The 13,806-nt window shown below is 43.9% G+C and overlaps 1 protein-coding gene across 1 annotated transcript; it reads right to left on the bottom strand.

Moving 5' to 3' along the window:
- Positions 1 to 2,347: 2,347 nt before the first annotated feature.
- On the bottom strand, positions 2,348 to 7,793 carry PABPN1 (poly(A) binding protein nuclear 1). The gene is made up of 7 exons (XM_064292311.1): positions 7,443 to 7,793; positions 6,986 to 7,100; positions 6,211 to 6,278; positions 5,774 to 5,880; positions 4,408 to 4,495; positions 4,171 to 4,322; positions 2,348 to 3,276 (listed from the first exon to the last, which is right to left on the bottom strand). The coding sequence occupies exons 1-7, from the start codon at positions 7,791 to 7,793 to the stop codon at positions 3,237 to 3,239; spliced, it is 921 nt and encodes a 306-aa protein (XP_064148381.1). The 3' UTR covers positions 2,348 to 3,236.
- Positions 7,794 to 13,806: the final 6,013 nt, after the last annotated feature.

Below are 13,806 nucleotides of genomic sequence, written 5' to 3'. Positions count from 1 at the left end.
GTGCAAAGACCTGGAACTAGAAAACCAAAACGGAAAAATATGCTCAGCATTTTTCAAGCTGAAAGAACTGAATAAAAAAATCAAATCTCAAGTTGCAATACTGAAGGACTCTACAGGCAAAATACTGAATGATGCAGGAAGCATCAAAAGAAGATGGAAGAATACAGAATCACTTTACCAAAAAGAAATGGTCAACATTCAACCATTTCAGGAGGTAGCATATGGTCAAGAACCGACGGTTTTGAAGACGTCCAAGCTATACTGAAGGCACGGGCGAAAAACAAGGATCCGGGAATTGATGGAATACCAATTTAGACATTTCAACAAACTGATGCAACACTAGAAGCACTCACTTGTCTATGCCAAGAAATTTGGAAGACATATTAGAAAGATGTTTACCTGTGTTTTAGTACTATGCTGAGGCATTTGACTGTGTGGATCATAACAAATTATGGATAACATCGCTAAGAATGGCAACTCCAGAACACTTAACTGTGCTCACGAGGAACCTGTACACGGACCAAGAGGCAGTCAAACTCAACAAGGGGATACAGCATCGTTTAAAATCAGGGAAGGTGTGCATCAGGGTTGTATCGTTTCACCATACTTATTCAGTCTGCATGCTGAACAAATAACCAGAGAAGCTAGACTATATGAAGAAAGAGGCATCAGGAGTGGAGAAAGACTCATTAACAACTTGCGATATAAAGATGACACAACCTTGCCTTCTGAGAGTGAAGAGAACTTGAAGTCCTTACTGAACTGATAAAGATCAAAGACAACAGCCTTCAGTACGGATTACATCTCAACATAAAGAAAACAAAAATCCTCCCAGCTGGACCAACATGCAACATCATGATAAGCAGAGAAAAGATTAAAGTTACCAAGGATTTCATTTTACTTGGATTCACAATCAACACCCATGGAAGAAGCAGTCAAGAAATCAAATGACCTATTGCATTGGGCAAATCTGCTGCGAAAGACCTCTTTAAAGTGCTAAAAAGCAAAAATGGTACCTTAAAGACTAAGGTGCCCCTGACCCAAAGCGGTGGTGTTTTCAATTGTTTCATATGCATGCTAAAGCTGGACGATGAGTGAATTGACGCCTTCCAGTTGTGGTGTTGGCGAAGAATATTGAATATATCATGGACTGCCAAAAGAACAAACATCTTAGAAGACGTACAACCAGAATGCTCCTTAGAAGCAAGATTATGTCTCATACTTTGAACGTGTTATCAGGAGGGACCAGTCCCCAGATGACATCATGCTCAGTAGACGGTCAGGGAAAAAGAGGACAACCCTCAACAAGGTGGACTGACACAGTGGCCGCAACAATGGCCTCAAACATAGCAACGATTGTGGGAATGGCACAGGACCAGGCGGTGTTTCCTTCCGTTGTACACAGGGACGGAGTCGGAACAGACTCAACACTTAACTGGAGAAAAGTTCTGTAACTCAAACGCCTAAATAATTACACAATGCAGTAGTATGATCAAATGCTAACATAAACGGTAGTGAACCCTATCCTAGAATTCAGAATACACTGACTTGAGAAGTGCATTACGGCTCCTTGATAGGACAAAGCTATTTTACTGTCTCAAGATTTTTGATGAAAAAGGTACCCAGGTCAGAGGTGATCATGAACAAAACATGAGAATAGAAAATGGTGAATAGAGCATGCAGAGGTTGAAATATTCAGACAATGAGTGCTAGATTAAAAAATCCTGTGGGTAACAGAGTTGTTTTAAGATCACTCTGACAATATGAAGCGGACAATATAAACTGGAGAAGTTAATATGATGAAGTAACTAAAACACCGAGAGTGCTAAAACAATGAAAGCCACAGTGAAATCCTAATTAATGGGACACTAGCAGATGATCCAAAACCAATTAGCTGAACATATTAAGTGGTCACTGCACAGCTGAAGAGAAGACAACATAAGCTTTGCAATTGTCTTTAACCTAAATGTTAAAAACAAAAAACTTGCATTCCCCAAACCCACCCTGGAGTGGGGAAGGCAAGGTTACCTACGAATCCAGTGTTGCTGTGGACGATTTACTTGCAGGTAAGTTTTATCAGGACGCACACACAACTGCTACTAGGTCATTCTAATCTGGCCATTACGTGATTTTTCCAGGCTTGTTTAATTTACCTCTCAAATGCCAATCATCCTTAACTATAAACATAATGTTCCTGCTAGCTGTAATTTAACTCCTACTCCTTAATTCACAAGTGGGAACTTTCCCTCCATAACACCAGCACTTCCACAAAGTAGAATTAACAGCCATCTGGGATTTAAGAGAGAATAGGTAGATATATAAATAATCCTTCCATCCAAATGGACAATTTTTATTTTCAAAAAACAACTTTATTCATGACACATATTTTTTTTTTTTAAAAAAAAACTCCCACCCCCTGGAAATGAGCTAAAAAAATAAACAAAATCCACTTCCCACCTCCCCGTTCCCACTTCCTCCCATTCCCTCCAAATAAAAAGGGGAAAAAAAGGCAAAGGAAAACAAAACAAAAAAACCGAAAAACAAAAAAACACTCCAAACCCCCGAAACAAGGTAGTGCATTTCCCCAGGGGAAAGGGGAATTTACACTGGAGCCGCTGGGAGCGGAACGGAGATCTTCCAGCTACAGAAACCTGCAAAGAAAGACACTCAACAGAAAAAGAAACACAAAAGGAAACAAAACAGATCACCAGGCAATCTGGAGGGGCAAGAGCCAGAAAAGAGGGGTGGGGTGGGTGGCAGACCTGGCAGAACAGGAAGCAGGCAGAAAGGGACTGTGAAAGGCAGGGAGAAGATGGAGGGAAGGTAACAAGCAGAACAGTTTGGTGTCCTTCCAGAGCCCTGGGTAAAAAAAACCCTTCTACCACCCAAGCCCACCTACCCTTGAGCAGCCCCCAAGGGGGTGAAGCAGGACAGGGAAAACACGGGGAGCAGCTTGCGCAGTTGAGACGTGTCCATGGTGAAGCCCCAGAGTGAATGAGCAGCCCCCTGCCCCGCTCCCCGGGCCTTCCCCTACTCCCCAAAGCAGGTCCCTCCTCAGCAGTTAGTTATGGGATTCTCCCCCCTTCCACAGTATATCTTTTTTTTTTTTTTTTAAATATTTTTTTTTTCCATCAAGGTCATCTTCTGTTTTTCTTTTTTTTTTTTTTTTAATTCTTTTTTTTTTTTTTTTCCTTCTTTCCTCTTTTTTTCCTCTCTCTCCTCCTAATACACTTTTTTTAGTAAGGGGAATACCATGATGTCGCTCTAGCCCGGCCCCTGGAAGAAAGAAGGAGAATTAGGTGTTAACATCATCACTGGATATTTCAGCACAAGCCCCTCCCCGTAGGCCCTTGCCCCAACTACTGTGAAGGGGAAGGGGAAAGAAGTTTACAAGTGCCCTAAAACTGACCCTATACTCCCAGAAACAGAAACACCTGAAAATGAGAGGGGGGGTTAGCAGAATACTTGCTGAACAGTGGCAATAAAGTGGCATATGAGATACAGGGGTGAGAGAAAGAGGACCCACTGTTTGTTCTGTTTTCAGTTTTTCACAGCTCTTAAGACCTAGCCCTCACCAACAGATTTACCCTAACTCCTGGGAGCAGACAGGTAGATGTTATGAAAAAACCTGTCTAATTAAACGTACAGACTGAAACAAACCAACAACATGGGCTATACCCAGTGAGAAAGTTAATTTTAAAAAAGACTGGCTCAGTTAAAGAGTAAGTTTATCTCAATATCCTCCCACGTGGCTACTGGGGAGGTCAACTAGCCTCTGGTACTCATCCAAGGGAGGTTTAAGCCTAAACCCCTCCCTAACTCTGATAAAAGTAGCCAATGTCCGCAGTGCTTCTGCTGCTCTGAGGCCCCTGTTCTCTCCAGCCTTCAGCGTAAGCACCCTCACTGCCACCAGTGGTGGGAGGCTGGGGGAGGAAGCATTTCTCAGAACAGAGTGGAGAAAATCCAGCCCTTATCACCAATTTCTGCTCCAGAAAAGATGTGAGACTGGCCTCCTGGCCTGGCCTCCAACTACCTTCCTCACCCTGCACAGGCAGGAGACCAAGTCCCTGGAGACCACGGGGAGGGGGAGGGAGACTCCTCAGATCAGGAGAGAAAGAAGCATACAGGGTTCATGGGAGGCGGGGAGAGGAGCAGCCCATCTATCCTGACCTGTAGACGCGACCCCGGGGCCTGCTGTTGAAACCACTGTAGAATCGAGAGCGGGAACTGTTGTAGTTGGTGGTCCGGGCACGGTAGCGCGCTCGTGGGAAACCCCGGTCTGTTGTGCTGATGCCTGGTCTGTTGGTTCGTTTTGGGGTCACCTGGGAATGAGGGATATGCAACAGAAAGCCTTAAGGTAACCTGTGGTTTTACATAAAACACAACTACAACAGGCATAAGGCTTACCTTGATTTGTCTTCCTCTAAAAAGAGATTCATCTAAGGCCAAGGAGGTCCTCACTGACTCCTTGTCTGAGAACTCTATATATGCAAACCTAAAAAAGGGTAATTGTCACTTTATCTCTCTGAGGTTGCAAATAGCTCTCAGGTCAAATTTAACCTGCAAACATGATTTGTTTGCAAGCAATATGTTTGCATCTGTAATTATTTGTCAAAAACGCTTTTTAAAATGCAGTATTTTAATCAAAATTTCCAGCTACTCTTGGAAAACTATAAAATAAGACACCCAAGGGGTCTGGATTTCCATGACTGTAACCAGCTGGAACTAGGTGTCTGTCTTCTTCCAGTTCAAGAACCCACCTATACCTGGCCCACTTTATTTCTGTTAACCGTCTGCTCTCTAAAGACATGTACGTGCAACCCATGATATGTACCAGCATTAATGCCCTATCTTTTCTTAATAGCAAATGATTCACCATTCAATTAAAAACAACTTGCACCTACCCCTCACTTATCAACTTGTTATGCCACATTTTGCATTTTAATAATAGTAAGAAAATCTACTATCTGACTATTCTGCGCATTAACGAGGCAGCAGGCACAGCAGCAATGGCTGCAGAGCATCCCCTCCCAGGAGGAGGGTCTACGGGTGGCCTCCAGGAAGCTGGGCGGTGCTGCTCCTTGCCCTCTGCTTCTTCCTGCCAGCCAGGGCACAGCGTCCAGCTGCCACGCGGGGCCACAGCCTTCGGGCGGACTGGCAGGCAACAGCAAGCCAGCAGGCGCCTGTTCTGGATTCCCAGCTCCTATGAGGTCTGCGGCCCTGCAGCTCAAAATTGCTTTGGGGTGGGAAGGGAGGAAAGAGGCATTGGAGAGGGTGTTTGGAAGAAATGCATCCAAGTTTAACGACATCCCAAAGTGAGGTGAACTGAGCCTGAAGGCTCTGCCTCGGTGCGGCTGGGTGCGCGGCCAGGCTCTCGGTGCCCTCACAGGAAGCCTAGGTGACTCTCCAGGCCTGGAGGGCAGAGCAGGCTCTGGGATTGTTAAGCTGTGGGCCCTCCAGTCACACAGCCCGGCTTTATCCAGCTTTGACTCCTTCAAGCCGCCTCCTCCACAGGCGAATAATCCATAACTGGACTTGTCACAGTGATGAGCATATCAGTAAATCTTAGTTACTATTTCTATGATCACATTTTCTAAATTAAAAAAATCAAACAAATGGATGGTCTGAAAACAGGGGAAAAAAGGAAAAAACTTCCATTTTTGCATAATACCGATTTTCACATAATGACCCAGACTTTATGAGGAGTCTTTATGAGGAGCGGGTATATTTTTAAACTGTGATTACAATGATCTTAACTTACTTCCCTACTTACCCTTTGGGATGGCCACTGAATTTATCACAGAGTATGGTAACACGGTTGACTGAACCACAGCCGTGAAAGTGTGCTTCCAGCTCTTCCGCTGTTGCACCATAGTCCACCTGATTGGGAAGTAAAAGGTTTCACAGAGATTGTGCAAATGCCAACTCCCACCTCAACATATTCCCTGCCTAGCCTTTGGGCTGGGCCATCATATACCCAAAGGCACACCCGATCTAGTTCTCTAAGGAACTAATTCTTTTCTTTCCAACCCCAGAGCCTCTGCTGATCATCAGTCTATTACCTTTTATCTCCTCCCAAACCATCTACCCCCCAAAGCCCACCACCCATCTTGGAGATAATCCTTTCAAAAGACTCCTGGTAAACTGCTCCCCGAAATAAAAGCTTCCCCTCCTCCACCTCCCAAACCCCAAACAGGGCCTAGTACATACATTTCCAACATAGATAGAACGAGCATCAGCCTCCATCTTCTCCTCAATGGACATGATCACTGGGCCAGCTTTGAAGAAAAAATAATTAAGAAATGAAAATTTTTTTTCTACTTGACTAACATATGCAACATTCATTCTTATACCACCAGCTAGAATAGAAACTCAATGAAAGCAAAGATTTAGCCTGTTCTGTACCTGTACCCTGCTGTACCCATTACCAAGAACAGTGCCTAGCCCCCAGTATGTGCTCACTAAGCATGTGACAAATTAAAGAATAAACTACTACAATCTTAAAAACAGCACAGGAAGCCCCAGCCCCCCACTGAATAGCTTTGGTTTAAATGTCTTGAAACCTGAACAAAATTAAGTGGGCTGAGACTATAAAGCTCTAGATTACAAAGGGGAAGTACCCTGCAGCTGAGCAGTCTCTTAAGACTCTGATTAACTAAAGGGTCTCTAACTGGAAAAAAAATTAAGTCTTGAAGGTCAAATGCTAGCTGGCAACCTCCTCAAAAAAAAGCAAAGGTAGACTAAGAACAAAGAGCAACACATTTACAACAGGGACAAAGGGTGGTACAAGATTACCATCACCAAAACACAGGTTCTGTCTCACAAAGGTCAGAGGAACACGTAATAGACTATGACCGCGGTACTTGCCCAGTAATTGCTCGAACGGCAGCTCCAAGGTCTCAGGCATCTAATCCCAGTCTCCTTACTCCCCGAAACCCTTCCGACGCGAGGACCCGGGGTCCGCGTGCAACCGCCAGTTACTCACCATTGCCTGGAGGTGGACTCATATTCATCTGCTTCTCTACCTCGTTCTGCAGCTCTTTTAGCTTTTCAGCTTCTTCCTCCATCTCCCTGACTCGAGCTTTGATCGCTTCCAGCTCCTACAATGAGTAGGGAGTGGAATGAAAAGCTTAAGAAGAACCAAGGCAGGGGCTGCGTCCTGCTCTCGGTACGCGTGCGGCTCCAGTCATTTCCCTCGCCCCACGCGGAGGACGTGATGATAAGAAAATCAAGCCACCTTCTCTACACCAACACTAGGCACCCATGACGCCCTAAACAACCTGGCCGGGCCCCTTCTGGCGATCGAGGATCAGTCCCCGGCCCGGCCCCAGCCACGTTATTCCCCGCCCACCCCAACCCCCGCCTGCCTCCCGCTCGACGAGCTCTGGGCCTCCCGTGACCCGGCCGGCCGGCCGACCGCTCGCTCGCCCTCCTTCCCTCACCGGGTCCTCAATGGCGCCGTCCCCCGGGTCACCCTCGACCAGTCCCGGCTCCTCCTCCTCCTCCTGGCTACCGGGGGCTCCCGAGCCAGGCCCAGGGCCCGGAGCTCCCGGGGGGGCGCGGGGCCGGGGCGGCTCCTCTTCGGGCTCGGGCTCCGGCTCGGGCTCTAGCAGCAGCTCCCCAGGTTCCAGTTCCTCAGACTCCAGGCCGTTCCCGTAGTCCCCTGCGCCCCCCGGGGCCCCCTCCCCGGCCTCCCCACCGGCCCCGGGCACAAGATGGCGCCGCCGCCCCGGCCCGGAGCCCCGACCGCCCGCAGCCCCCGCTGCTGCTGCCGCCGCCGCCGCCGCCGCCATCGCCGCTCAGACTGGGGCCCGCCGCCCGGCGATTGGAGAGCAGCACCGGCCACGCCGAAGATTCATTAGTCAAACCAACTGCCAGTCACCACCAGCTAGTAGCCCATTGGGGAATATTACTTGGCAATCAAATAAAACCCCACCTCCAAGGCGGGAATACTGAGCCAAATTCTCAAATCCCGGTAGGAGAAATCTGTCTGTCAATCAACATACGTCCCACCTCCCCTAAGTCCTTAGGTAACAATACCGCCACGCTGTGACGACATTCCAGCCTCTCCACCGCCTACGGGCGGGTCCACGAAGTGTATGACGCTCCGTGATTGGCCCCTGGCTAAGCGAGGTGGAACAGACCAATCTTCCGATATCCTCATCGTAGTGGTCCAGTCTCAGATGCCGATTGGCTAGCGAGATTCGAAGGGCTGACACCCATTACGCGACAGGTGAAACTTGCCCCCAAACGGACTGCCCGATTTAAAGTAGAGAAAACCCGAGGTCACATGACTTAACCTTGGGTGCCGCCATCTTGATTGTACTGGTTGCCAAATAGTGAGCTTTTGGAAAGCAAAGGCCGGAAAACATAGCGGCGGTTTCTGGAAACTGGCCTGACCAGGACCACCAGTAGATGGAAAGCACCAGTAGATGGGATGTTGCTGGGAATGGAGGGTTCTGAATAGAGCACTCCAGAAGAGAGCTTACTTTCCTTATCGAGGTTATTGGCACCACCATCCACTAGGTCTCCTAAACCAGAAAGTGGGGAGGAATCCTCACTCCACTGCTAACCAGTCATGAGTCCTGTCAGTTCTGCCTCCTGCATAGGCCCTCTATCTAAGCCCTCTGCTCTTGTCCCAGTTTCGGCCTGTTTGTTCTCTTGCCTGGACTGTTGGCTACAGCCCGCTAACAGGTCTCTCGACTGTCAGTATCACACCTCTAATCCGCACCGCTACCAGACCATGCTGGCTCCCCTTTGCTGGCCTGGTTAAGGCTCAACTCCTTACCCTGGCCTTAGAGAACCCAGGTCTATGCCTCTATAAAAGCAGTCCGTATTGAACCAGATCCACTGTAAACTCATCCCTCCTCTCCCGTGACAAGCGGGCTACCTCCACTCTCTGTACTTCATCGTTCTATGCTGCGTTTCCTAACTAGGTTGTGAGCCCCTGGAGATGAGCTGAATCCTATTTATATTTGCATCTCCACAGCGTGGCACTATGCCTCGCACATAATAAGTGTCTGTTGGCAGAAGGATGCATTAATTGGGGAATCGGGGGCCAGAAAAGCATCTTCAACGCTTTCCTGGCCCTCAAGCCCTCCTACAGACCCCAGAGGAGTTCTCGGGGCAGGTTCTCACCATATCGCTGCACTTCAAGATAGCAGTTAGACCTAAGCCTGGAAAGCAGGGTTGCCACGTTTTAGTAGTGATCCTACACATTTATTAAACAGGCAGGAACGGCGGTACTAAGTTTGCAAAAGGAATTTTTGAGCCAGACCAAACTACTGTTTGAAAGCTGGAGCACAGGAGCCCAACCGAATGTATCAAACAACCCCAGCGGGGTTGGGCGTGGTAGAGGCAGACGGATTGACACAAAAGGAGATCCCTATTAGCAAACATAAAAATCAAGCTTCTCACTACACGCCGCTTCTCCCCTCTCCCCAAACTTGTTCTCATAAATCCTTACCTCTGGAACTGAGGAACTTGAAGCAGAGTCAGTTGCTGATAACTTCTGGACAGCCATCTCAGCTTCAATCTGGGAGAATTAAAGTTGAGGCCGCAGACAAACTCTAAATGACTGTGACTGCACTGGAAGAAAGGTCTTTTATATGGATCGGATCATAACCTAATCAAGATTTGGATGTTTTATTGGCTCCTAATTTAAACTAATCAGGCCAACTAAGGGAAATGTAATTTTTTAAAAATGTCTTCGAATCCTTTTTCTTGAGCACTTGATTTTGTACAGGCACCATGCTAGGCTACTGAACATCTCATTGAAACCTCACAAAAACCCCGTGAGCAAAGATTTCCAAATATCTTTTTTTTTTTTCCTGGGGGGGAGGGTGGGGAAGAGGCTTAAAGAAGTCAGGTAACTTGCCCAAGTCAAGGAACTAATTATAAGTGAGCAGAGAATTTCAAAGCTTAGATCATAACTACTACTATAAGGACTGCTTTAATACACAAAAATTACATTATGTATAATTCTGAAAATTGGAAAAAGACTAAATCCCAACACTAGACAACTGTTAAGTAAACTATCATTATATCCAATCAAAGATTACTATGCACCTATTAAAAGGTTTGGGGCCCTGGTGGCACAGTGGTTAAGAGCTCAGGTGCTGAGCTCGGCTGCTAACCAAAAGCGCTGAAATTCAAATCCACCAGCCACCCTTTGGAAACCCTACGGGGCAGTTCTACTCAGTCCTATAGGGTTGCTATAAGTCAGAATCGACTCACCAGCAACGGATTTGGTATGCTTTTGGGGTTTTTTTTTTTTGGTTTATTAAAAGGTTTACATATAGTGTGTGATAAACAACAACAACAACAAAAAACCAAACCCTCTGCGGTCGAGTGGATTCTGACTCATAGTGACCCTATAGGACAGAGCAGAACTGTCCCATAGGGTTTCCAAGGAGCGCCTGGTGAATTCGAACTGCTGACCTTTTGGTTAGCAGCCGAGCCCTTAACCACTACGCAACCAGGGCTCCATAGTGTGTGATAACATGCAAAAAAAAATTTGTTAGGCCAAAGAAGCAGAGTGTAAAATTGTGTATGAACTATGATTACAACTATGTATATATAAGTTTTAAAAACTTGGGCATAAGAGGAAAAATAAAACATTAACCAGTACAATATTTCTGTTTTTTAGTGATAGGTACCAAAAGCTTTTAGAATGTTGAGACTTGTAACCCAGTAATTCTATTTCTTATAATCTGTTTTAAAGAAATAATCTAAAAAGTGGGTAAACATTTGTGAATAAAGATGTCCATCAAAGTGAAAAATAAAAACAAATGTCCAAGTGGAGACTTGCAAGAAAATTATTTCACACACAAAGGATGTAACTTCATTCTGCCTTCAAAACATTTTTAATGACAAGGAAAAATGTTTGTAATACAATGGTAAACAGTTTCAGTATACAAAATTGTATGTGTGTATGTACAGTATGATCATAAAATATAAGCATAGATAAAAGACTGGAAAGAAATATGCCAAAATGTTAATAGTGATTCTTTCTGGTTAGTAGGATTACAAACGATTTTCTTCTTTATAATTTTATATGTTCTCTAATTTTCCGTAATCATTTTTATTTAAAATTTTAAAAATCACTCCAACTTCTAGATTTTCTCTAGGAAGTGTGATTACTTTTACAAAGAAATAACACATTTAAAAAGATGTTTGAATGGTGACTTATAAAGTAAGATCCTTCTCTATTAGATTATAAACTGTAGATGGCAAGGACACAATCCTAATCATATTCCCATTGCCTAGCACTGTGTGCTCAATAAATGTTAACAGAATGACCTTCTGTGATGAAAATATTATTTAATATCTTTCCTATTGTTGATGCATAGAGAACATCAAAGAGATAAGTTTCCCTCTGAGAATGAATTTTTAAAAAATTAATATGTAATGGTGTGAGATTCACCCATTATGATAATTCTCTAAGTTATGACCTATAAATAAAGGGCTGTGAAGTTTAAAAAAAAAAACAAAAAACTACAACCATGTTATGCCCCAGAAGAGGGGAAAATGTCTTAATATAAGGGAATGGTCAGTGGAGTTGGGAAAAGGAGAATTTAAGTTAAAATACAGGTCGAGGCATCTTCAGTTCTGTCCAGAAGGGAAAAGGTTCCTCACTAGACAACAGAAATATCTGGGCTCTTAGTAGTTTCATAATGATTTTAACTCCTTTGAAATTTTTATAATTCTCTATGATATAAAATTACACTGTTTAATACAGTAGCCACTAGTCACACATGAATATTGAGTGCTTGTAATGTGGCTAGTCTGAATTTAGAAATTCTGAAAATACATACTGTATTTTGAAGTTTTGAGGATTTAATATGAAAAAAGAATGTAAAATAGCTCATTAATAATGGTTTAATATTAATTATACATTGAGAATTGATAATATTTTTGCTATACTGGATTAAATTAATATATTACTAAAATTAGTTTTACCTGTTTCTTTTTGCTTTATCCAGCATAGCTACTAAAACCAAAAAAACCAAACCCAGTGCCGTCGAGTCAATTCCAACCCATAGCGACCCTATAGGACAGAGTAGAACTGCCCCGTAGAGTTTCCAAGGAGCGCCTGGCAGATCTGAACTGCCGACCCTTGGGTTAGCAGCTGTAGCACTTAATCACTACGCCACCAGGGTTTCCGTAGAGCTACTAAAAAACTAAGAAAAGGTAAAACTACATATGTGGTTTGCATTATATTTCCAACTGGGCAGCACTGATATAGAACCTTGGAGTCTTTACCATTTACTTCTCTCTGTGTTGACGCGCACTCCGTTTATCTCCTAATGCAAAGTCTGGCCCTACCCACCTTAACTCCCTAAGTCTGCCTTTGTTTGCACATGGGGTTGCCATTTAAATAAGAAGCCTCCATTGGGCTGCTTAATTTCTATTCTGCTTGGTTCACTTTTAAAAAAAATTTTTTACCTGAAAAAACTTTAATATACTGTACCAGAAATACATATTCATTATCAAAACATCAGAACATACTGATGGCAAAAAGAACAAAATAAAATCACCCATAAATTCCACCACCCAGAGATAATCACTAAGGCTATTTTGGCATATACCCTTCCTGATTTTTTTCACTATACGAATATATATAGAGGCATACATATACATATTTTAGCAAAAATGGGATCATACTGTATATATTGTTTTCTAATCTATTTTCTTTTTTACCCAATGAGATACAGAAACATTTTTCCATGTCAATAAGTGTATTTTTCCAACATCAGTTTTCATGGCTTTACTCAAAAGCCACCCTAGCAATGAGGCCTTCCTTGACCACCTTATTTTAAATTGAAATCTATATACACACCTTCTCAGTCCCCCTTCAATGAATTGTTTTTCTCCACAGCACTTATCACCTTCTAACGTATTATAAAATTTATTTAGTTTCTGTTTGTGACCCCTACTAGAATATAAGCAACGTGAGGGCAGAGATTTGTGCGTGTTTACTTCTCTACCCCAGTGCCTAGAACTGTGCTTAGCACAGAGAAGATGCTGGAATATTTGCTGTACGAATGAATGATGGAATGAAGAACTACATAGTATTCTGTTTTCTGGTTGATTTTTTAAATGTTGTTAATTAATTTATATCATGCCTATATCCACATTTGGAGCTCTGGTGGTTCAGTGGTTAAGATCCTGGCAGCTAACCAAAAGGTCAGAGGTTCACATCTACCAACTGCTCCTTGGAAGCCCTATGGGGCAGTTCTACTCTGTCCTATAGGGTCGCTATGAGTCGGAACTGACTCAACGGCAGTGTTTATTTATTTTTTTGGTTTTATATCTGCATTTAAGGCAGCTGCTTTTAAATTTTTCAAAATATCTGCCCTTAAGTAAAAACAGAACGCTTATATCCATTTGACAGAAATTGTAACTAAACGTTGTCCAATTTTTATCAAAAGTGCCATTTGGAGAAATAACACTCATAGAGGACTGTCTGAAGGGCACAATCCATCTATTCCTTAGATGGTCCAACACTGAGCCCTGCATTAAGCCAGATCATCACAGGGCAGTGTATTGGGCTAAACTGTGATGAGCTTGATAGAATAAGCTTAAGATCTACTGAATCCCTGTTTGGTGTTTCTAGAAGAAACAGTGGTACAAAACTCAATATCATATTTGCTGTTAGGTGTTGTAGAGCATGGTGTTCACTGTATCACTCGGTGTCTTCTCAGAATAGTCACAAAACTTTTTGCTCCTCTTGAGTAACTGATGGGCTTTTATAAATCCTAAGAGGAATGTGAACTTCATTGTATTTTCCAAACTGCTTTAGCT

The sequence above is a fragment of the Loxodonta africana genome, chromosome 10 (assembly GCF_030014295.1).
Source record: "Loxodonta africana isolate mLoxAfr1 chromosome 10, mLoxAfr1.hap2, whole genome shotgun sequence".
Taxonomy (NCBI): Eukaryota; Metazoa; Chordata; class Mammalia; order Proboscidea; family Elephantidae; genus Loxodonta; species Loxodonta africana.
This window is presented reverse-complemented; position numbering and strand designations above follow the sequence as displayed.